Here is a 24,325-nt window from a genome sequence, read left to right as displayed (position 1 = left end):
CATCAACATCAACAACATAATAATCAGCAACAACATCACCAACAACATCACCGCCAACACCACAACAACATCATTATCAACAACAACAACAACAACATCAACAATAGCAACAACATCATCAACAACATCACCGCCACCACCACAACAACATTATTATCATCATCAACAACAACATCAACATTCTCAGCAACAACATCATTAACAACAGCAACAACATTTCACCGGATTTGAATAAAAAATGATGCTTTCTTGATGAAATTTGTCACAGACATTATTATTGCTGCTGAAATAAATTAAAGTTAAAATAACTGCTATGATAGTTGCTCGTGAGAGTTCACAACACAAAAACATTTACGCATTATACAAACACAACACGCACGCACACACACGCACACACGCACACACACACATCTATATAGCACATATATATATATATATATATAACTTCAAATTCAATTACCATCATCAACTGTGCGTACAACCTTCATGAGATTTATGCGCATGTGTGCATGTTTGTTTGCATGTGTATGGGATTTGGCGTGTATGTATTTATGTGTGTGTGTGTGTTTGTATGTGTATGTGATTGTATGTGTGTGCGATTGTATTTTTATTCATTTGTGCTAAACTCTGTGCTATATCCGAAACTGAAATTTTAGGAAACTTTTTTTGACCTGTTTTTTTTAGATAATGTTTTTTCTACCATTGAGCGAATGCATCAATCTAAACGATGTTCAACTGGACTCGAATCAATCAATCAATCATCTATTTGTTTCATTCATTTATTTGTTCATTCATTCACTCAATTAATGAATTAATGAATTCATTCATTCATTCATTCACTCATTCATTCATCCATTCACTCATTCATTCACTCATTCATTCATTCATTCCATCTTTCACGACACCGACCACCCAAACTCGATCGTGAACAGCGGCAGACGAGGACAAAGACGCGAAAAACAAATCGAAGCAGAGGCGATCCAGGACGACCTTCAACAGCCAGCAACTTGCGGCCCTCGAGCGAGTCTTCGAGAGGACCCACTACCCCGATGCCTTCGTCAGGGAGGAGCTGGCTAGGAGGGTCTCCCTCACCGAGGCCCGTGTTCAGGTTCCACTGTTTCTGTCAAAATTTTCAAAAAATTCACGATCTAATAGTTTGATGTTTGGGAATATTTAATAGTTTTCCAATTTATTCAACGCTTTTTTATCCACTCAACATCCCTTCTATCTATCCATTCATTCATTCATCCGTCCGTCCATTCGTTCATTCCAACATCTGCCACTAGGTCTGGTTTCAAAATCGGCGGGCCAAGTTTCGTCGTAACGAACGAACCATCCTGCCCACTTCCCCCACCAGCACTACCACCCCCATTGGCGGGCCCAGACACCCCACCAACATGTACCCTCCACAATTCAGTCAACAATGCATGATGATGCACTTGCAATCGCTTTCGTCGTCGTCATCATCTCCACCGCTGCTCAGCAACCCTTCCAACGTCCCCAATCAAACTGCGATGAACAGTCTGGCCTACCAAGATAGGGTGTCGCCGGGTCAGCTGCAGGGAGGCATGCGAGATTATTACACGCAGGTCAGCCAACAGTGGAGCAGTTGTTACGACAGCCAGATGAACTTCAGTAAGAACAATAATAAAATGAATCATTCGGGCAACATAAACAACAACAACAACACAAGCAACAACATAAACAACAACAACATAAACAACAGCCTCTGCTACCCACTCGTGCAACAGTCAAACCTTGGCTACCACTCCCCCGACGGTCCAATGAACAGCAGCAACAACCGCAATCAAACATCTCCCTTGTGTGGCAACATCATCAACAACAACGTCATCATCAACAACATCAACAACAACATTCTAACGACCAGCAACCTAATCGCAAACACAAACAGCAGCGGCAACAACAACTTCAACAATAACAAAAACTACAACAGCAACATCAACAGCAGACCGCCACATAAATTCACAGAACTAACGCCACACAGCAAGCAGGATCCTCTCACATACTCACCTGACGACATCACATACGAAAAAAACACTCCCTCCCCACAATTCGCATGATGATGACGCTGATGATGGTGATGATGACGCTGATGATGATGGTGCAGATGATGATGTGATGACGCTGATGATGATCAACCCATTGAAAAATTTAATTTATTTTTCCTGACACCAGGATCCCCTTCCTTTTGAGATTCCTCACAAATTGGGCTCGTCCCATGAAATTCTCCAACAAAAAGTGAAACTGCCTCCCTGACTTGCCTTCAAACGTGCCTTATTATCGTCCTTCGAATTAATTTTTCTGTCAATTTTTTAACATTTCATATTGTATTTATAAATTTTGTTCAACATTTTTTTTTTGGCTCTTTTTATTCATTTAAATTTTTAGCATATCAGCGTTATATTTCATAAAAAGACTTGAATAAATTCAAACAATTTTTAAATTGATTTTAATGAGTTTAATTATCGCTTTCGTCTAATTAATTTTTAAAAATTTAATTAACGTTATATAGAATGGTTCACAATTTGATCTGTGGCTACTGCTCTGTTGTCAACGCCTTGCTAAGAGCTGACAATGTCCATATCAAATAATTTCTCTTTTAGTTAATTCACAACTATCTTCTGGTTAAAACATGGTTGATATTTATACGTAGATGATATTAAGGAAGGTGCGCTGTTGCTATGTGACTGTCCTGTGGTTGTGTGTGGCTGACTGATGTGGTTGTGTGTGGCTGAGTGATGTGGTTGTGTGCAGCTGATGTGTGGTTATATGTGGCTGATGTGTGGTTGTGTGTAACTAATGTGTGGCTGTCGTGTGGTTGTGTGTGGCTGACTGATGTGGTTGTGTGTAACTGTCGTGTGGTTGTTTGTGGCTGACTGATGTAGTTGTGTGTAGCTGACGTGTGGTTATATGTGGCTGCTATTGTAATTTCAAAACATGTAAAATTTATGTAATTTTAGTTGGAGCTACGAACAAAAAAAAATAGACCTGTTTAGAACCTCTGAACGGTTACCTTTCACATCTTACCACTGCCACCTTATTTGAGTTTCACTTTCATTAGATGCTAAATTAATTTTTAAAAATTTTGTTACATTTTTATAAATAGTCATAGTCAAAGAATGGATTTATTAATCAATAAAATTTATATGGAAGTTGATGACGACCAAGATGTTGATTGTATCTAATGCTATTTTTATCAAACAATGTGAATTATGTTGATTTTAAACTATATAAAAGTTTACATATGATTTTGACACATGTATATATTATTTTTAATTTATTCAAATTATAATTAACTAAATAATTTTAATGGAGGAACGGTCGTTTGAAAAATTTCTCTGATTCGATAGGATAAACACGCGTGGGGATATTTGCTCTTTTAAAAGTTTTAAACGACTTTTCATTTGAATGCATGTATGTTTGTATGTACAAAGAAGATTTTTTGGTTTCAAAATATAATTATAGAGATGTTTCTCATCAGAGGACGCAGTTGTTGATTATGCTGATAGGTAAAAAGTCAAAGAAATTATTGAGAAATTATTACGAAAACAGTAGTACACCGATTGTTTTTAATTTGTACGTTCTCGCAATCTTTTTTCCATTAAATTTCTTACGAAAATATTTTAAAATGAATTTTAAAAACACGAAATAGTCAGTACTATATTGACTAAATTCGTAAACATAATCAGATAGACTCATTAATTAATAGAGCATTTAATTGGAATACATAATTATTATTATTTTAAAAAAGGATTTGTCTATTTAAACAAACCACAAAAATGTAACTTAAAATTATTTCAAATATTTTTGACGGTGCTTCACCTCAATTCATCTCAAAAACCATTAAAAAAATTTGCATCGTGGTTGGATAAAATAATGATATTTGATACACGGCAAAAAATGGGAGGAAGTTACACACACACACACACACACCATACACACACACCATACACACACACACACACACCATACACACACACACACACACCATACACACACACCATACACCATACACACACACACACACACACACCATACACACACACCATAAACACACAACATACACACACACACACACACACACCATACACACACACCATGCACACACACCATACACACACACACACTACACCCCAGACACACACACACAAGCACACACACATACGCACCAAACATACACACACACCCATCATACTTAAATGTCCGTGAAAACCACGCGTGTGATATGCAGGGATCTTTTTGCAGTCGAACCCGATGACTGCAAAGTACGACCAGGCGCCCTTAACTAATAAGCCTTTTGTGAGATCTCTTAGATCTATCGTATGCACGTTTTCCTTTTAAAGGCTCCTGTAACAACTGCTGAATTTCCAGTGTAGATTATGAAACTTTCAATTAAACGGAGTTCAAATTGGAAAGCCATAGAAAAACACATGACATTGTTTTTCATGATCACAAGTTTTTTCTCTATTGAATATTATTTTCTGAAACTTGTAAATTTAAAATTACTTGTAAGTAAATTTCAATTTAAACCTTTTTTGTTTATTAAACTAAAACAGTAATAATTTGACCGGTATATTGTACGAGCAAAAGTACCAAACAAAAGATTAAAATAAATTTGACACGTTACATTAATATGGCAATATTAATGTCCTTGCCACGCATGATAGGGTATGCATCAACCGTAGATCTAATGGTAAATTATTTAACCTGGCCCGACTTAAAACTAAAACATAAAGAAGATGCGTTCTTTTTAGAGAGCTGTTGCTTGCTGATGATGCTGCTCGAGTATTTCACTCGTCGGAGGGATTGCAAAATTTCATTGATGCTTTGGAAAATGCATGTCGAAGATTTGGGTTTACCTTACGTCTTACCAATACCGAAAAACTTGCCCAAGGTAAAAACGAATTACCGGTAATCAGCTTAAGTGATCATTCTCTTAATCAATTTACGTATCTTGAATCAACAATTACAAGCAACTTAAATCTGGACATAAAGCTTTCCAGACGAATTGCAAAAGTCTCAGAAGTCAAGACAAAAATATTCACATCGTGTTTGGAGAAATACTAAACTATATTACAGCTATAATTATATTATATTGTATTATTTTACAGCTATAAAAAAACTTGTCTACTTGTCTAAAAATGTGTTTTGAGTACTTTGCTCTATGGCAGTGAGAGTTGGTCATCTTATATGTATGAAGAACAGAGATTGAATAGTTTTCACATGCACTGCCTAGGACGCATTATGTGCAGTGCATCTTCTGGAAAGACATACGTCAAATCAAATCAGGAATGTTAAAAATGCCAATACGTGCAGTATTTATGTGCTACTGACGCAGAGAAGACTGCGCTGGCTCGAACCGTAAGTCAGATGGAAGAATTTCTAAAGAAATCTCTTACGCTGAGCTGGCCAGGGGTAAAAACACAATCGGTCGCCAAAAATTAACCTTCAAAGATGTCTGCAAGCGAGACATCAGGACTTCAGACATTGATTATGACCTGGGTGAAGAGATTGCTCAGCATCGAACAGCATGGAGGCAAAGTGTTAGAGATTTGAAGCCGCTCCCGAAAAGCACAAAAAATGAAAACCACCGCCATCTGTCAATCTTTCAGAAGTGTTGTCCAATCTGTGGTGGAGTTTGTAACTCAAGAATTGGTCAGTTCAGTCACAGATCATGCACTAAATGAAGAGGAATCATAAAAAGTGACACTGCTGGGCGCATCCATTGTCTTTCGGAACAGAAAAGAGCCATATAATTATAATTATTCCTATCATAATATTATTATTTTTAATATGCGACTACCTTTTAAAATTAATATTTATGCGTTTAATGTGCTATTGCCTGCCATTAATATTAATTCAATGTTTATTTAATACGCAAATTCATATTTTTATCATTTAACAAAAAAGAAAAAAGTCGCATCTGCATTGTTATCATTCTCAAACAGACTCACCTTGATTATGTTATTTTTTCGAGACAAATTGAATTTCGAACGAAATCAACAAAAATCAAATCAAAATTGAAAACCTTTTTCAACTTCCACACTTCTGTTATTTTAATTGAAGATTCTTCACGTATAGCAATTTTCAGTGGCTACACAATCCTACCAGGGTTTGGGGCCATCCCACTGACATGTAGTAGCCCATAAGAAGATTACATCATAACAAAACGTCACCAAAGAAATAAAACGTAGCGAATTTTTATGCGTCCATGTTTGTTTATTGAAATTTCTTAAATAAAAAATATAGATGATGAAGACAAAATAGCATTTAAGTTTTTGAACTTGTGTATGAAAAAATCTAATTTTCCAGATCATTGTATGGAATGTTGGATTAGTAAATTTATTCCCTCGAGTATATTTTACCGGAAAGATCTGGTTGATAACAATAAATTTTACCTACTTACATTTATTAGTGGAATTTGATGAAGATTTTTACAACGGTGTCAATATTTTTTCCATTGTCATTTTAATAATAATTTAATAAGATATAATTTTCTCTATCTTAACATTATCCACAACACATTTCAAAAACTTTATTATAATTATGATATAACGTTTTTAAAAATAATAATTTGTCATTTGAGCTGCATATAAGCACTGTACGGACTAATTGATAAGACCTCTGAAACGTTTCATAACCACCTTTCCGAAAACAAGAGAAGTCGTCACGTCACTCACTTGATGCATGGAGACATGGAGAACTTCAGCGGCCGATTGTTTGCATAGTACAAACACTATTTAAAACGCTTCATATCACTTTTTCATGCAATTCGATAGTTTTGAATTGGTTTTATTCTGCTCTTTTAAAGATTATATAATAAATTTTATATGCTATTGTTCAATTCATATATTAAATTTTCGTTTTACTAACTATATAATTATGTTTCGAAAAGTCACCCCATGTATTGTTATAAAGATAGTTTTGTTAATAGCTACTTTAAGGTCACAACTAATAAAATTCATTTTCTTGAATAAAAAGAAAAATAAGTATTAAAAATAATTTTTCTTTGGAGTTGAGCTCGTTGCTAGGTTGAAGTTGCTGTTGGTATGGAATTCTGTTTTGATTGAAACGGTCGACGATGACAGCGATGAACAAGCCGGCACCACTCTTCTTCCTATTCTTATACTGCCTGCTCTCCTTCGGTTTGTATCAGTCGCACACACACACACACACGCGCGCGCGCACGCATACACACACACAATACATATGCCTACACATGCACGAAAAACGCCTTCAACACATCTATATTCCACACTTACAGATACAACACATACATGATATACACACATTATATAATATATATATACATATACAACATAAATATGAGATCCTTTGTTAATTTTAGGAATCAATAATAAATTATTACCTCGATTGAAATGTTAAAAATTAATCTCTCTAATGTAGGAGACACGTTCTACAACTACAAACCTGGCGTCGTGCTGAATCAATTGTGTGAGTTGTCTTTCATCTTTTATAATCTTTATTATTATTATTTTTATTATTATTATATATTATTATTATTACTATTATTATTATATATTATTATTATTATTATTATAAATTAATTTTTTCATATCACTGAATGTAAACGCACCTGTAATGGAAACATCTCTCGATGTATTGCATTAACCACAAATGAAGTCTGAACGAGTAAATTTTCATCCGACAAAGTTTAATTGTTTCGTTGTAGAACTTTTAATTTACGGAATAAAAAATCAAATGGAGCTGTACGAAGAAATACACAAATGCTATTTCTTAATGGAACAATGGCGTTAGGCGAATGTTCAACCAAATATAAATAAAAGGAGCGCTACGAATTTATCTACAAAGAGGCTAAGGTTTACCCAACTTTCAACTACTCGAAGATATTGCCCATGGTAGAATAGCAATGTAGGCAAACTTTTCCTTTTCAATTAAACCACTTACTCATTATGGAAGCATTATACTTGATGCATGGACTAACAATAACAACAAAAATATCTTATTAATATATTATAAGAATCAAGTGTCAGCAGCTTTCGAGCAGGATGAAAAAGTCATAAAAAGAATCATAAAAAATAACCTCCAATCATATAAACTATACTACTCCAACCAAAGAACGACATCTCTTGTGATGAAAAACAACTGCACTAGTAAACCAGAATCGATAATTGATCATAGCCATCTAATATATTTCTTCAAATGTAATATTGGTGAGTGTGGGCACGATAATTCCGAACATTATAGTATGAGGACGACTAAGCTATCGAGAAGACTCACGATGCACGTAAAAACTGGCGCTATATATAATCACATGAAAGCGAAACACAAAACTAAAATTACTAGACAAATCTTGGACCACAATGTTGAAATCTTACATTACAATATTCATTCATTCATTCAATGATCCTCTGTAATCCCTTGAGGGACCGTTGAGGCCGATGGTATTCTTCTATCTCTCCAAAATCATTTTTTTTCCCTCGCCATCTTCATTGAGCCCAATGTTCCAAGCCCCGTCCATTCCGTGATATCATCCATCCACTTCCTCACAGGTCTTCAAACTTTTTTCTTCCAGTCCCTCTTTCTCATCAGTACTTTTTTGATCAGTCTGTCGTCTGTCATTCTGCAGATGTGCCCAAAGATACCCAGCTTTCTTTCCTTGACACTTTCATACACAGTTTTTTGTCTTCCAAGTTGTTTTCTTATGGCATCGTTTCTTATCTTTTGTCTCCAACTGATTCCCAGCAACTTTCTATAACAATGCATCTCGAATGCTTCCAGTTTGTCTTTGTCTCTTTTCTTCAACGTCCAAGCCTCACATGCATACATCAATGTAGAAAACACACACGCTTCTACGATCTTTAACTTTGTTTTTGTAGATACATTACCGTTTTTCAATATTACTTTCAAAGATGCAAACATTCCTCTCGCGATTGCTATTCTTCTATCAATTTCTTTCGAACAATTATTGTCATCAGTTATGAGGCTGCCCAGATATATAAATTGGTTCACTTGTTCGAGCTTTTCTGCTCCTATCTGGAATTCATCATTGTTTCCACCTGCTTCCGAAATCATTATCTTTGTCTTACTGCTGTTGATGTGTAGTCTATGGTTTCTTCCACCATTGTACGTCAACTCGATCAGTTTCTGTAGACCCTCTGCACTAGATGCTAGCAGATCTATATCATCTGCAAACCTGAGGTCCCTTATCACTCTGCCTCCAATGTCGATTCTCTCAATATCTGCATTCTCCATTTTTTTCAAGGCTCTTTCCAACAGTGCTAAGAACAGTAATGGTGATATTGGATCTCCTTGTCTACTTCCTATGTTCGCTTTGATCCAGTCTCCCAGTTCTGTACCTACCTTTACCGCCATTGTTGACTCCTCATAAAGCCCTTTCAGCACCCTTACCATTTTTGTTGACACTCCCATACTTTCCAAAGCTGCCCACAAACCTTCGTGCCAGACTGAATCAAACGCCTTCTTAAAATCCACAAAACAATGAAAAGTTGTTTGACCTCTGCTTCCTGCATCTTCCAACAATAGTCTCAACATCAGGATTTGCTGGACTGTACTTCTGTCCTTTCTGAAACCTGCCTGCTCCTCTCTTAAATGCTGCTCTATGTCTTTCTCCAATCGTTCTTTCAAGATCGTCAGCATCTGTAGTTGTTGCAGTTTTTCAGGTCTTCTTTTTTTTGGCAACATGATCAAGATTGATTTACACCAATCTTCTGGCCATTTTCCACTGTCCCAGATTTCTTGGCAGATTTTGTGAATCTCATTACATACAACTGGTCCTCCCGCTTTGATCAGCTCTATGGGAATTCCGTCTCTCCCTGTGCTCTTGTTGTTCCTCATTTTCTTCATTGCTTTTATTACTTCCTCCAATGTTATTTCCGTTTCTTCCTTATTGACTACTTTTCTTTCTTTTAAAGCCTGTAACACCTCCTTTGTATACGTGTTTTTATCTGTAAACAGGTCCTTGATATATTCCGACCATCTATCTTTGATTTGTTGGCCTTCAGTTAGAACATTTCCATCCTTGTCTTTAATAATCCTTGACGTATTCTTCAATTTTCCTTTTAACTGTCTGTCTGTCTCTTTTGTTTTGTTTTGTCCAACTAGTGCTTCTACCCTTTTGCATCTATCGTTTATCCATCTTCTTTTATCTGCTCTGGCATTTTTCTTTATTTTGCAACACAGTTGTTTATATTTCATCTCATTTTCGTTGTTTTGTCTTTTTGTTGCTTTCAACTGTCTTCTTTCCTCTACAAGTTTCCAAGTTACATCACTTATCCAGGGTTTTATTATGTTTTTCCCTACTTCGCATTTTTCGGCTGCAGTCTTAAGCACTTTCTCCAAGTTACTGACTCTTGTTTTCATATCGTACTTTGTTTTTGTATCCAATTTGTTTTCTATTACATTTCTGATGTCTTTCAACTTCTCTTTTATCATTTCTGTGCTATATTTCATTCTTCTTCATTACAATAACAACCATTATAATTTACGACTAGCCGAATCAATACTCATAGAACAAAGACATCCGATAATAAATATTCAACAACGGCAATTGGAATTCTTCCTACCAATAAATTTAGAAACAGAGGAATCATCGAAAATGATGACACGTTAAAGTGACATATTGGACGAAGTTGAAGATCGTAATAACTAATTAAATGACAGTTAAGTATTCACACCAAACAAACGAGGAATTAACATCGTAGAAACGCTATATATATATATATATATACATCGATACTTGAGCATTTGGCCACATACACAACTCAAACACTGAAGATGGTATAAGAATACCGAACAAATATTTTCTGTTCTATTATGCTTAAATGTTTAATCATGCATAACATAAACAAAATTTTGGTTTTGAACTCAAGAAACTTGAGAATGATTTAGGATCTACCGTTAGAAAAATCGAAAAATTAAACTGGACGTTAACTAACTCGGAACATGCTGTGATTTTCATCAATAACTGCTTTTCTGGCAGTCTTAATCCTATATATATATACACATATATATATATATATCATATATATATATATATATCATGTATTACATATATATATATATATAATATTGCCCAACAGCGAAATGCAAATGCAAGGTTGAGATGAAAAAAATCCCTTCTTCCTTGTTCATCAGACTTAGTATGTCTTTATTCATTTGCAGATTTTTGATGTATTTACTTGTAGTTAATATCATTGACGTGTTAATGTGATAATTATTATATTGTATTAATGATTAGAATAATTATAATATTGATTTTTATATCCCATATTAGTGTAATTTAATTTAAGATAGCACACAACAAACGAAGTTTCAATTGATTTCGTGAAGTTTTTATTGCGATACCTGGTTCACATTGTGGTACTGGCCTGGCATGTGTTGTGATGCAACAACACATCAATAACCGCATCACCCATATCCTATCAATATCAAATCACATCAATAATCGAATCACATCAATAATAGAACCACATCACTAATCAAATCGCATCAAAATCACATTAATATCATATCACATCACGTTTAACTTTGCAGTAATTCGAAGCAGATTCCAACTAAACTATAGACTGAGAGAGGCCTATGACACTTACAACAAGCTTCATGTTAAGCACATATGCCGGCTTTTTTGCGAGAAAAATATTTTTTGGGATGCATCTGACGAGGATTTCACCCCCACAAGTAAGTTTCAAATAACTTTCTGCTGTTGTGGGGTAACTGTTTAACAAAGAATCCATTTAAAGATAAAATCAAAGCAAAAAATAAATGAATATATCACATTATATTTTTGATCGAAACATGGAACTTCATCCTTTTGTTTTTCATTTTTTTATATCATATAATTGAGTAACAGAGTTTAAGCTACAAAGTTGCCGTCATCTGCTCTATTTACATTCTTACCTCAGTTTCAAATTTAAGCAGGTTTTACTGGTAGATATTCATCAATGGTTTAATAAAACATAAAATTGGCTTCAGTCCCAATGTAAACGACCTTAACAAAAATAGTAATTTTCATCGAGTAAGTAGCTATAAAATAAAGGGTTGACATCGCCAAGTGAACTTGAAGTTTTAAAAGTTAAACAAAATTTTGCACTTTGCTATGATATTTATATATATATATACCCAAATTCATTCTTTAAGCAAACTAACACCTTTTTAAATGTTTGATTTTTAAAAGAAAAAAATTACCCAGAGTTTTATCATTTTCTTATATCTAATTTAACTGTGTGCATACTTTCATAATATCTTTTTTTTCCATAAAATAATCTTCTGATGTCATCAATTATATTAACAATTGTAACATTGTCTTTTGTCGTGAGCGAATAAAAGCAATTTTCCGCTATTAATTACATAGTCACACACACCACATACACACACACAACACACACACACACTTATTCATTCACTTATAAAGTTATAACTTTTAACTGAGACGGTTGGAAACTTGAGAAATTTTTAACCACTTATTTAAAATTTATTAATTTTTCCAGGAGAAGATTTCATAAAGAACTACTTAGCTTGGAGCTCCTTGGGAGCAGACGTTACGATGGTCGTTTACTTGATTTTTACACTGCTGCATGGATCTTTAAGATGTTTTCGATAGTTAATAATTGAAATAAAATTTCGAAATTTTTTTTTGATTTCTCAGTTTAAAACATTTGTATACGTCAGTGTACTTAATATTAAATATTGTGTGATTTGATGCGGGCATGGGGAAAATAAATAAATATATAAATTAATAAATTAGTAATATGAAATAAGTCATGAATATTACGTATTAGGTGATGTTTATGTGTATGCTTATGTAGTTTTATGTGTATATAGGATGTTGTTGTTGTTGTTAGTTTCATTCATAGATTCATCGGCGACACTTTACCTCTAATTGTATACGATGAACCACAAAAACGGCATCGGCAATCCCGGAAATCCGGCAAAACCGGAAATCCGACTTATGTGCTAGATGCACATACCATAATTCTAATCTTAACATATAGTTTCTTGTACCATCGTACCATCTTGATTATATGATGAAAATTTTTTGTTGTGATTATGACAAGTTTTTAAAAACTCTTACAAAGTACAAACCTGTCATCCAGTACGGATCTCCGATATAACTATTATTTAATATTTTAATCTAACGCTAGCAGGTATTAACATTTATAATTTGATTTTAAGTTAAAATAAATTTAATAATATTTAGTAGCATTTTTCAAATATGATAACACATATTTTTGTGAGTTCTTTATATTATGATAAAATTATGCCGCATTGTTTAGTAGGCTGGACTCTAGTACTAGCAAGTAATAAATTGCAAAAAATGAGAGGTGGGTGAAAAAATGTACGTGGCCAAAGATATCATAAAATTGCCAGGGTCATATACATAGAATATACATATATAGGAAATCAGCCATTTGTAACATCGAGCAGCCGATAATACCATGCACACCGGGGGCCGTAATAATTCAGGACTATAATGGTGTATAGCATAGATTAACAAAAGTTTAAATTTTAACTATTTATACGTTGTGCCAAATGATAGACTGTAGTGTTTTTTTAACCACAAATTAATATAGCATATTTATAGAATACAAATTCTGAAATTATATTAACGTTAATTAGAATGTATGAAAACGCAATAAGAATTTAATAATACATTATAATAAAAAATAAAAGCGTATACTTCAAACAAATTTTTAAAAACCTAGCGATTATATAAAATCTACACGGTCAAAAATCACAAAATTATTACGGCCTTCTTTTACATGGTATGCGTAACGATAATTAGAAATTTTATATATATGTTATTCTACATGTATGGCCAGAGTGTAATGTAATGTAATGCAAGTCCAATATTTGCAGTAAGAACGTATGACGTCATTAATGACCAATGATATTTCAATGGCAAATTGTTTTTAATATCGGCTTGCCGTAGATAATAATGAATGATACCTCGGTTTACGTTACAATCGTTTCTTAAAAATTTGATGGCGTGTTTTGTTTTCTTAAATTTAAATGTTGTAAATTACGTACTGAGCGAAAATGAGCGGCAGAGATACCCTATTCTTGAGTGAATATTTCAGAAAAAGATCGAATCTGGCAGTTGATATAAAACGGTTTGAATCGGCAACTGTTGGCACTGCTACGAAGCGTAAGTATTCTGAAGTAGAAGAGGCAGTAAAAAAGTTGAAAATAGTGGCATCTGCTAACAAACGTCACTGGCAGACGAGGCCAGGCGGCTCGAAAAATGTTAAGAAACGCTTCAAAGAAGGGGGTGATAATCATCAAAACCGTAATCCTGCCCCCGACCCTGCCAACGGTGCTTGCAGTCAAATAATCATTGATGATGACGACGACGACGATAATGATTGTTGTCATGTTCAGTTGGCTTATAAAATGTCATGTAAGTTTATCTTTATGAATGTCATGATGTTGATGTTGTCAGCAAGTATTTTAATTTATTTTATTTAGTAATTTAGTTAGTATTTGTTAACAGTTAACCAGTTGTTTTAAAAGTAATGCTTGCGGTGGATCTCAGTAGTTTTTAATGAAGAGGCAAAATTATATCTTGAATAATAATTAATAAATCAATGTGCTTCTTCAAATTCAGTGGTTGAAAATGGTTATCAAATTGTCTAATTAACTGCTTGCTATTAATAAGAATTATAAAAACTGATAGGACCTGTTTGTTAATTTTTGTTTTGGTAGTTCTAAAATCTAAAAATTTTCACTAAAAATTTTCAATTGAGCGATTCATTGAATTACTGATGCATTTAAAACTGTTGGATTGTGTGGTCATAATTTCTTGTTAATGTTTAATGATGCAGTGAAGTTGGAGAGCATGGCACTGTTCAACAAATGTCTTTCGTGCACCAGCTGCATGTTAGAGGAAGAGGCATGTGTCATACATATGCTGGGCTCCGACAAAGAAGGTCAGTGAGGTCACGATGGATGGGTGGGTGCTTGAGTCATTTGGTGGTAGTGGTGAGAACATCAATATTGATGTAAAAAGAGGGTGACATAATGGGGTGATGATGGTGATGTGATGCTGAGATGATGTAAATTTGAAGAAATGTCTTAATGTGAGGAAGGGCTAGCTGTTAATTGAGTTATTATTAAAAAAACTTTTAAAAATTTGTCAATACCATGTCATGTGGCATCATGAAATGATTATGAAGTTTTACAGTAATTTAAAAAGTTTGTCACATAAATGGTCTTCTTTTATATGAAAATCTCATAGTTTTTTTTGGAATAGTAATCTTAAAAATTATTCATCTTTTATGATTCTTTTTGAATATGTAATTTAAAATGCCGTAGCAGCAAACTATGATACGTGATTGTCATTTTCCGTCTTCTTGCTCCTATTGATATGGTGCAAATTCTTGCATTTATCTTCTTAGTTGTTGTTGCATCGATGCAACAAACAACAGGAGACGATGAGGGCAGATCACATCGGTGGGTGTCATTGGTTAAAAATAGCTTCTCAGAAGTGTCATATAATCTTCATCTTGTCACTCAACAAAATTATTCTCAGTGTTGAGATTATTTTATAAAACAAATTAGTGCGTGTATTAAATGATTAAATTATTGTAATTATCATATCGTCTCACACATTTATTCAACCCAATGGCAGTGAGAATGAGGTACAGAGACTTGGCGAAAGTGGAGCTGAAAAACTACAGCCGATTCAAGATTCAACTCTTCATCAAATCCAAGAACAACAACAAGAACGACAACAGTGTTTGTAAATTAATAAACAACAACAAAAATGTCACAACTGCTCAAGAGGATGATGATTTTGATCTTTTTCATTATTTGAAAGTGAAAGTTTTTGAGTTGGAGCCTTGGTACCCGACTTCGAGTGAGTTTGTGTTACTGTTGTTGTGATGACGATCCACTGTATTTGTCGTTGTTTTTGAATTTACATTTGGTAATTATTGCCATTCGGTGCATTAAATTGATTGATTGATTGACTGCCACACTGTCCACCCACAATTCAGTTGGCTCGCACCAACCACGGACCATCCAGCTGACAGTGCAGGGGTTGGAGTCGGAATCTGCTGTCGGTCAGTTCATCGGGCAGTTCAGCAGATTAATAAATGAGGCCAACACGGTCGGCAAGTTTTCACCTGTCAATTCAAATTTTAATAAAACCCTGTTAGATTATATAAATGAAGATGACGATGATGATGAAACAAGTAGTAATAATAATGATAATAACAATAACCTACCCCCATCGTCCCCTGTTGTTTGTGGCATCAATGGGGACAACGACAAGAATGATGAATGCAAGAACTTGCATCATATCAATAGGAATAAAAAGAACAACAACCATGAAAATAATAATAATTATTATGGTGGTGATGGTAAAACACGGAAAAGAAATGGCGAGGATAATTTAAATTGTAATGATGATGATTGTTTCACCACGAAAGTTTTAGTTGAAGATCCTAGCATTTCGAAAGATGGAGGGAGGAAGGAGCGAAACATCAGCAAGAGTCCATTAAAAAGCGAGGCACCATCAACTCGAGAAGAGCTGCCGTCGAAACGAGAAGCACGGACGACAGTTGATCTATCGTCCCCCATACACGAAGATGGCGGTGTCCTCAGTGATGATGGTGACGATGAAGGTGACGTCACCATTCTTCACTCACCGTCTGTAAAGAAGAAACATTTCAAAAAAGATGACGACGATGGCCCTGCTGTTTCAACCTCTCCCAAGAAGAGCAATGAATCCGGTCTGCCTGTTGATAACTTTTATCCAAAAATTAGACCAGCATCATCCAAGATGTCCCCCTACTCACCAACACCACCACCACCACTTATCGTCTTAGCGCCAACATCGAGGTCCTTGCAACCATCAAGGAAACAGCGGGGAGCCAAATTCAAATGTTGTCAGTGCCAGACGGTGATGGACGTCTCACAGACGTGTGCCAGGAACATGACAAGATGTAAGCAGGCCAAGATGAAGTGCAGTGCATGCAAGGGGGAAAATGACAGACAGGGTAAAAGTGATGATAACCTAAAAATTGACAGACTGTTTATGAGTATTAAGAGCGACGAAATGGACGTGGAGGAAGATGTTGAGGTGTACCATCCATCTGACGATGTACAGGGTGAACCAGTCAAGTATGATTTTCTTATTATTATTTGTTTCTTCTTCTTATTATTATTGTTATTACTGTTTCATTACTTTATTATTGTCTGTATTTCCATTCTTCAGCATTAGCCCAACGGAAACAGTTCTAAGTTTTTATTTGTCTAAAGAGCCAATGTATTACATTCTTCTGCCCTTCATTTGGTGTTCAGCATTATTTTAGCAGGAATGCCTAGCTTGCTTCGTTGCATTATTGCAATTGGATGACTGATGGATGAGTTAGCTACATTGAGAGATCTAATGCTCACCAGATCAAAATATAATTCTACTGACAACTACGTACATCTCACAGAAATCCTTCCTAAGTTTTGAAGCTTATCAGAATTTGTTTGAAATTGAAAATTTGAAAATTTTCACTGTGAAAGTTACCAAATGTGTTTTTAATAATTAGATTTATGAAGACAGCCAGCAAAAGACTAACAATTTTATATAGTTTTATTCATAATTTTGTATTTCCTTTGTCATTTTCAACTCATCTGTCAAACATTTAATTACTAAGTGAAAATTAATATTAATTGATATACATCTTTTGTAACTGATGAATATAATACAAATTAATTAATTAATTACACCACTGGGCAGTGGGATGGTATAATGGTTAAAAAATAACTGGCATCGATGTTGCAGTGACCACGTTCGAATGCCATGAGATCCCCGTTCATCACATGCAGCGTGCCTGCCTGTTCTTGCATACACTCTGTGTGTCTTTCTTTTTTCCACTACATCTGAGAAATACTGAAGAGGGAATTGTAAAAAATTCAATTGGTCATGGTCATGCTGGTAGATAGATGGTTGATGTTAATGATAATTAGGTTGTAATTATTACCAGGCTTATTATTATCATTATTATTATGATTATTATTATCATTATTATTATTATTATTATTGTTGTTGTTGTTGTTGTTGTTTGTTACCAGACTCGTCTCCTACCCACCCCCTCCGTCTGTCGGCAGGATCACCGTGACCTCGCATGACCTCATGTGCTTGAACCCCGAACAGTGCCTCAACGACGTCTGCATCGACTTCTACCTCAAGTTTGTTCAGTTTCTTTCTTTTTTTTTCTTATTTCCTCATTTTGTTTGTTCCTTCATTTTATTTCAAAAATTTTTTAAAATAAAATATTTTATTTTATTTTGAAGTTGCTCTCATTCAGTTTTCTATTATGTGAGTAAGGGTTGAAGGTTGCTTCATTGGCCGAAGTGTCGAAAGTCTGCAACTGGCTAGTTGGCTCGCGGCTGTGGGCATATTTAATTCAACTCTAGCCACACATCAAACTCTAAATTTTCACGATTTGTTCATCTCATGGAAGATTAATTTTTCCATGAATTAACAGTTCAGAAGAATAAATATTTCTAACTATTTCTAACTTCTTAAAACTGAATTAAATTGAAATACCTCCATGACCATGACAATATGTCCAGAGTTCTGTTGAGCATGTTTTTGCGGCTTTCCAAGATATTCCATTTTTCAAATCTTCAGAAATTTCGAATTTTCAAAATTTAATTTTTCAAATCTTCTGGCAAGCGTCTAGATGGTGCATTGGTAAGGAGCCTGTAGGGCATCATCGCTGTAGGGAGCTAGTGACTTTCAATGCAGGCTAACGTGCTGCTGTCTCGATACTCCTGACAATTAATTACTCAGTCATTCCTTGTTTAACGTCCATTTCCAATTTGAACAAATTGGATTCAATTAATTAATTAATTAAGAAATTAATTAATTAATTAAGAATTGATGATAGTATTTAACGATGCATCGACCAACAACGTCACAGATACCTACAGAACGAGTTGCTATCTGACAGGGACCGCCAGCGAACTCACATCTTCAGCTCCTTCTTCTACAGTCATCTCACGTCTGACCTCGGCAGCAAGAAGCACAACAAAACCGACAAGAAAAATAAGTAATTATGTGTTGTTGCCACTGTTGTATAAGTTCAAGTACTTATAAACATTTTCTTCCCCAAGTGAATAGAGTTTTTTAATGAACGTTGACATTCAGTGAAGTAATATTTAATTTGGGGGCGTAACAGCTTTTTAATATATCATTTACTCATTCAAATGTAAAATTTAGCCGACAGTTTTTAAATCATTTTGCCAATGACCTCATCACTATTCAACCAAACTCTTTCGAATTCGAATTGCGTTTAGCTACGCAGATCAAAATATAAATTAAATAAACCGGATAGCTAACCTGTTGTCTAGGCGACGAGATGGCTAATTAAGGCAGCCGGTCTTGCTGTGGCAGTGCCCGGGTTCGAATGCGAACAGACCCCCGCCAATCAGATGCGATATAATATTTGTCATATTTGGATTCAATTAGATTCACATGTGCGCTCTATATGTTTCTCTGAATTAAGAGGCAGACTGAATGATGATTCAATGTTGTTCTGTTTCTTCAATGATTTCTTGAATGCAAGTAATAAAAACATCTGAACTCTGCACAGTGACCACAACTCGTTACGAGCAATCGAGAGGCACAGTAAGGTCAAGAACTGGACGAGGAGCGTGGACGTCTTCAGTAAGGACTTCCTCATCGTGCCCATCAACCAGAAGTAACTTCTTCCATTCCATTCATTGTTTCACGCTGCCGCTTGTTTCGTAGGAAAATTCATGCAGTTCATTGCGTAGCCTTCGTTGATGGATGGATGGATGGATGGATGGATGGATGGATGGATGGATGGATGGATGGATGGATGGATGGATGGATGGATAGATAGATAGATATATAGATAGATGGATGGATAGATGGATAGATGGATGAATGAATAAGTAGATAGGTGGATGGATGGAGTGATAGGTGAATTGGATATCAGTGCTTAACACTAGATAGATAGATAGATGGAGGGATAGATGGATGGATGGACAGACGGATGGATATCATTGCTTCCATCATCATCACTATCATTACCACCTCCATCATCATTATCATCATCATCATCCTTTCCACTGTACTGCATTGCAGTTTCCATTGGTTCCTGGCCATCGTCTGCTTCCCTGGCCTCTGTGCATCTGCCCTCCGTCTTAACAGGAATATCGAAAACTTGTCCCGCGATGTTTATACTGCAGCTACGAATAATAATAAAAATAATAATAATAATAATCCAAATGATAAGATTAATAGTTTAACATTTAAAAATGCCAATTTGAATAATAAGAATAATAATAAAAAAAATATAAAAGTATTAAATGAGGCACGAACCAATGAGAATGTTTCGCCGACGGTTAAAAAAACTACAGATGAGGTCAGGGCAAAAGTGAAGACTGCTCTGGATTTCTTGGCTCTCTACTCTGATTCGTCAGAGGAAGATGAGAGGGAGGAGTCTACTACAAAGGTCAGTAATTGCTGATTGGTTGGCTGATAGTTGGTTGATGATTGGTTGATAACTAGTTGACGGTTGGTTACTTGATGGTTGATAAGAATGAATTGTGTTCTCGCTTATTCTATGTTGATTGTTTATTTGTTGTTATTGCAAGAGCTTTTCTGTATTGAATAATTTGTCGTTTGGTTGGTTATACTGAGGTTATGTTGTCAATGTCAAGGTCACTTTGTTTTATTCAATCTCCTCATCCATCTATCTAATCTATCCATCTGCATATCTTTCCATCTTATAGATCCATCCATTCATCTCCACATCCATCAATCCATCTATCATTGGCCAGGTGAAGGAGAAGAAGAAGCAAGACCATAAAAGTGACAATGTTGATGCTGCTAGTGATGAGGGTGATGATGTTCAAGACGTAAAGAATAGTGACAATAATAATAATAATAACAACAATAATAACAATATTAATAATAATAACAATAATGATAATGATAATAGTAAAAATAAGGTAAGCAATGCTGAAGAGGGGAAGTTCTCTGATGCTGATGACTTCACTGACGATACCATTAAATGGTTGGTTGGTTGGTTGGCTGGTTGGTTGTTGACTGGTTGGTTGGCTGGTTGGTTGGCTGGCTGGTTGGTTGGTTGGTTGGTTGGTTGGTTGGTTGGTTGGTTGGTTGGTTGGTTGGTTGGTTGGTTGGTTGATTGGTTGGTTGGCTGGCTGGCTGGCTAGCTGGTTGGCTGGCTGGTTGGTTGGCTGGTCGCCTGTACTCTGTCCCTTTAATTTCATTCAACTTTTCTTCATGTTTTGTCCGTCTTCATGCTTCAATTTTAATTTTTATTTAACAGTTCAATCAAGTCCGCATTTAATTTCATTTGACGTTCTTGTTCATTTTTCAGCGCTATTTTAACGTCTGGTCATTTAGTGTTTTTGTTTTTCGTATTGACGCGAGGCACTTCAATTTGGCTGTTTTTCAATTGGGTGACTGTTTTTTGCAGTTAAGTTGAAGATGGAGCTGCCTGCCAATGTGCTCTAAATATTAAATTATGTGGTTATGTCTATTCAGGGGTAGAAATTTGAATGGATTAACAATGACATTATGAACACATGAAGCTGGTGTGTGCTGATTGGTCGATTGCTTACGGATTGAATTATGGTTGGATGCTTGCTGACGGATTGAATTATGATTGGATGATTGCTGACGAATTGAATTATGATTGGATGATTGCTTACGGATTGAATTATGATTGGATGATTGCTTACGGATTGAATTATGGTTGGATGCTTGCTGACTGATTGATGATTGATGTGAGACTGATTGTTTGCTGTGGATACTTGCAGTCCGCTGATCATCGTGCTGGATTCACTGGCTGGTGGTAAGCCGAGATGGGATGTTTCAACTATCTTGAGAGAGTTAGTCTGTTGGTTTGTGTGTGTATGTCTATCTGTTTGTTTGTGTGCGTGTCTGCTTGTGTGTGTGCGCGCGCGTGTGTGTTTGTGTGTCTGTTGTGTATAGGATTATTTGTCTTGTGCTGTTGCACGCCGTGATGTTCTGCGCAGTGTAGTTTGCCTTCTTTTTATTTTACGTTACAGTGAGTTGCAGTTTCAGCTGCGATAACGTCCCAGCAACATTCGAACGTTCACTCATCGTCATCATCACATCATTTCCACCATCAACACCCTCCAACGCCAGGTACCTACAAGTAGAGTGGAACCTGAAGAAGAGAGATGGGCCGGGAGGGGTGAAGGGCATGGACGGGGAGAAGATCTTCCACAAGATGAGCATGAAGGGGTGTGTCCCACAGTGCCCCCAGCAGCACAACCTCTACGATTGCGGCTCATACCTGCTTCTATACGTTCAATCTTTTTTTCAGGTTGGTTGTCATCATTCACCCTCTATTATCTTACTGCTATGGTGCATTTGGTTTCTAGTTTAGATTGTTTACATGGGAGTGTTGCAGAAGTGCAAGCTAGTCATAAATGTAACCCAGCTGTCGTTGTTGGTAACATTCCATGTCCCATCAAACAAATAAATGTTTGAGGTGTTTGATATTTGTAGTATTGTTGTTGTTGTAGTGTTGTTGTTGTTGTTGTTGTAGTGTTGTTGTGTTGCTGTTGTTGTTATTGTTGTGTTGTTATTGTTACTGTTGTTTTTGCTGCTGTTGTTGTTGTTTGTTGCTGTTGTTGTTTCATTGTTGTTGTTGTTTTGTTGTGGTTGAAACGTTTGAGGGAGTCAGACAGGTAGGAAGGAGCAGTTATGTGCATGGTACATGGGTGTCACGTGAGCTTCATTTTATCTCCACTTGTTGTGATGTTTCATGGGATCTTGTCATATAGGAATGTGTGGTCTGGTTGTAGGTGATGGTGAGTGATGCCTTTGTTGAGAACGCTGATGGCAAATAAATATTTGGTCGTAACGCTGTGTTTTCATGTGTCTTAGAAAATGAATTAGCTCATTTTACCAACTAACCCCTTGCCTTGCTAACTCCTTCACAGAAACCAATCAGGAACTTTACACCGCCCATCAAAGGCCTCATCAGATGGTTCCGTCCGACAGACGCCAGGGATTTTAGGATCAAGTACAAGAATCTGATCTTGCGGTTGAACCAGGAGCAGACGCGATTAGCTGCTACAACGTCGTCTTCATCGTCTCTGTTGTGATTGTGTCTCTTGACTACTTGCCTGTTTGTCGTCGCTGACTTCCATCGCTTCCACTGCTTCAATGTTTAGCAGTGGCTTGAGAGTTGAATCAGTTGGTTAGGTGGGGTGGTGTTGGTACGGTGATGGTTCACTCTGAGAAATTAATTTACCCATTAACAAATGGTTGTGTAAATGTTTCATTAATTTATTGTTAATGTAATTAATATCACCATTTCTGTTGATCAAATTATGACTGAATTTTTTTTTTCGTAATAAAAATAATTAGTATATGTTTACAATATCAACTCGTCTAAAATTATGTTGAAAATTTTTTCCATAATTAATTAATAAATTAATAAATAGATAATAATAATAATAATAATAATAATAATAATATTTTGTTGTTGTTGATATTATTGTTTCAAAGTATGGTTCTAACTAAATGTAGCTATCTCTGGACAATCCCTCATCAATGATTGTACATTTTCGTAGTTGTCCTACTTGATTAAATGTAATGAAATAATTTGATGCAATGGTTAAATTAACTAATAAGATGTGTGTGTGAAATGTGTGTGTGGTGTGTGTGTGTGGTGTGTATGTGTGTGGTGTGTGTGTGTATGTTTTTGTATTATTTTCACCGACGTCATCACATTCATCATCGTCATCGTATTTACTTGTGGGATTAATAATATTTTACCGTAATGCCAATGAAATGTTCCACTGGCGTTTTTATCAAATATTGGGACGTTTTTGAAGAACTTGTCAAGTTATACATTTTATTTAGTTTTTCTAATGTGTTCAATTTTTTTAAATTGCTTTTCAAACATTTTCATTAAAAAAAATTAAAAGTTTCTTGATTTCTCGTTCAGTGTTTGTTAGAAATATGAGAAGGCGTTTGAGTTTGTTTAAATTGCTCCACTGATTGAACACTGAGTAGTATGCGATTTGCCATTGAAGAAAATGATGATACGTGCTTACAGCTGTTCGTTCTTTGTCGTTATAGTAGATTTTTGGACTGTTTTACTGCTGATAAACTTGAGAGTTAATCGTCAGCTAGTTGCGGTTAGGATAAAAGTTGGTCTGTGTTATTTTTGATTTTTTGGACGTAAGAAATGTTGAAGGCCATTGCAAATCTTCGGTACTGCCTTTGCTCGTTGAGTGTCAACGACAGCCACTGGCGGATCTA

The 24,325-nt window shown here is 35.5% G+C and overlaps 4 protein-coding genes across 4 annotated transcripts in view; 3 read left to right on the top strand and 1 right to left on the bottom strand.

Annotated features, from left to right (window-relative positions):
• Positions 1-943: 943 nt before the first annotated feature.
• Positions 944-1,340, top strand: HELRODRAFT_72062 (hypothetical protein; the record flags this gene model as incomplete). The annotated part of the gene is made up of 2 exons (XM_009013122.1): positions 944-1,108; positions 1,287-1,340. Coding segments are annotated over 2 exons (219 nt in total), but the record flags the coding sequence as incomplete, so codon positions are not given.
• A 3,314-nt stretch (positions 1,341-4,654) lies between these two features.
• On the top strand, positions 4,655-6,170 carry HELRODRAFT_167635 (hypothetical protein; the record flags this gene model as incomplete). The annotated part of the gene is made up of 3 exons (XM_009013121.1): positions 4,655-4,932; positions 5,360-5,676; positions 5,932-6,170. 3 exons carry the CDS (start codon positions 4,655-4,657, stop codon positions 6,168-6,170), a joined length of 834 nt encoding a protein of 277 aa, XP_009011369.1.
• Positions 6,171-13,982: 7,812 nt separating this feature from the next.
• Positions 13,983-23,288, top strand: HELRODRAFT_190297 (hypothetical protein). Its single transcript, XM_009013120.1, has 12 exons — positions 13,983-14,422; positions 14,847-14,951; positions 15,653-15,880; positions 16,020-17,148; positions 18,094-18,210; positions 18,948-19,076; positions 19,620-19,727; positions 20,138-20,507; positions 20,836-21,071; positions 21,841-21,912; positions 22,193-22,373; positions 22,996-23,288. Exons 1-12 carry the CDS (start codon positions 14,062-14,064, stop codon positions 23,158-23,160), a joined length of 3,201 nt encoding a protein of 1,066 aa, XP_009011368.1. The 5' UTR covers positions 13,983-14,061; the 3' UTR covers positions 23,161-23,288.
• Positions 23,289-23,577: 289 nt separating this feature from the next.
• Positions 23,578-24,325, bottom strand: part of HELRODRAFT_167633 (hypothetical protein) — a gene marked incomplete at both ends in the record, with an annotated part of 2,806 nt that continues 2,058 nt past the window's right edge. Inside the window, one exon of the mRNA XM_009013119.1 lies at positions 23,578-23,684. Within this exon, the coding sequence (XP_009011367.1) occupies positions 23,578-23,684 (107 nt within the window). The remainder of the gene's footprint in view (positions 23,685-24,325) is intronic.

The sequence above is a fragment of the Helobdella robusta genome (assembly GCF_000326865.2).
Source record: "Helobdella robusta unplaced genomic scaffold HELROscaffold_11, whole genome shotgun sequence".
Taxonomy (NCBI): domain Eukaryota; kingdom Metazoa; phylum Annelida; class Clitellata; order Rhynchobdellida; family Glossiphoniidae; genus Helobdella; species Helobdella robusta.
Note: the sequence above shows the minus strand (reverse complement) of the source record. Positions and strands in the feature narration are given on the sequence as shown.

Coding starts and splice junctions, on each gene's coding strand:
- HELRODRAFT_190297 (XM_009013120.1), top strand. CDS start 14,062: ATGAGCGGCAGAGATACCCTATTCTTGAGTGAATATTTCAGAAAAAGA. Junction 20,508..20,835: donor GGGAGGAGTCTACTACAAAG/GTCAGTAATTGC, acceptor ATCATTGGCCAG/GTGAAGGAGAAGAAGAAGCA. Junction 21,072..21,840: donor ACTGACGATACCATTAAATG/GTTGGTTGGTTG, acceptor GGATACTTGCAG/TCCGCTGATCATCGTGCTGG.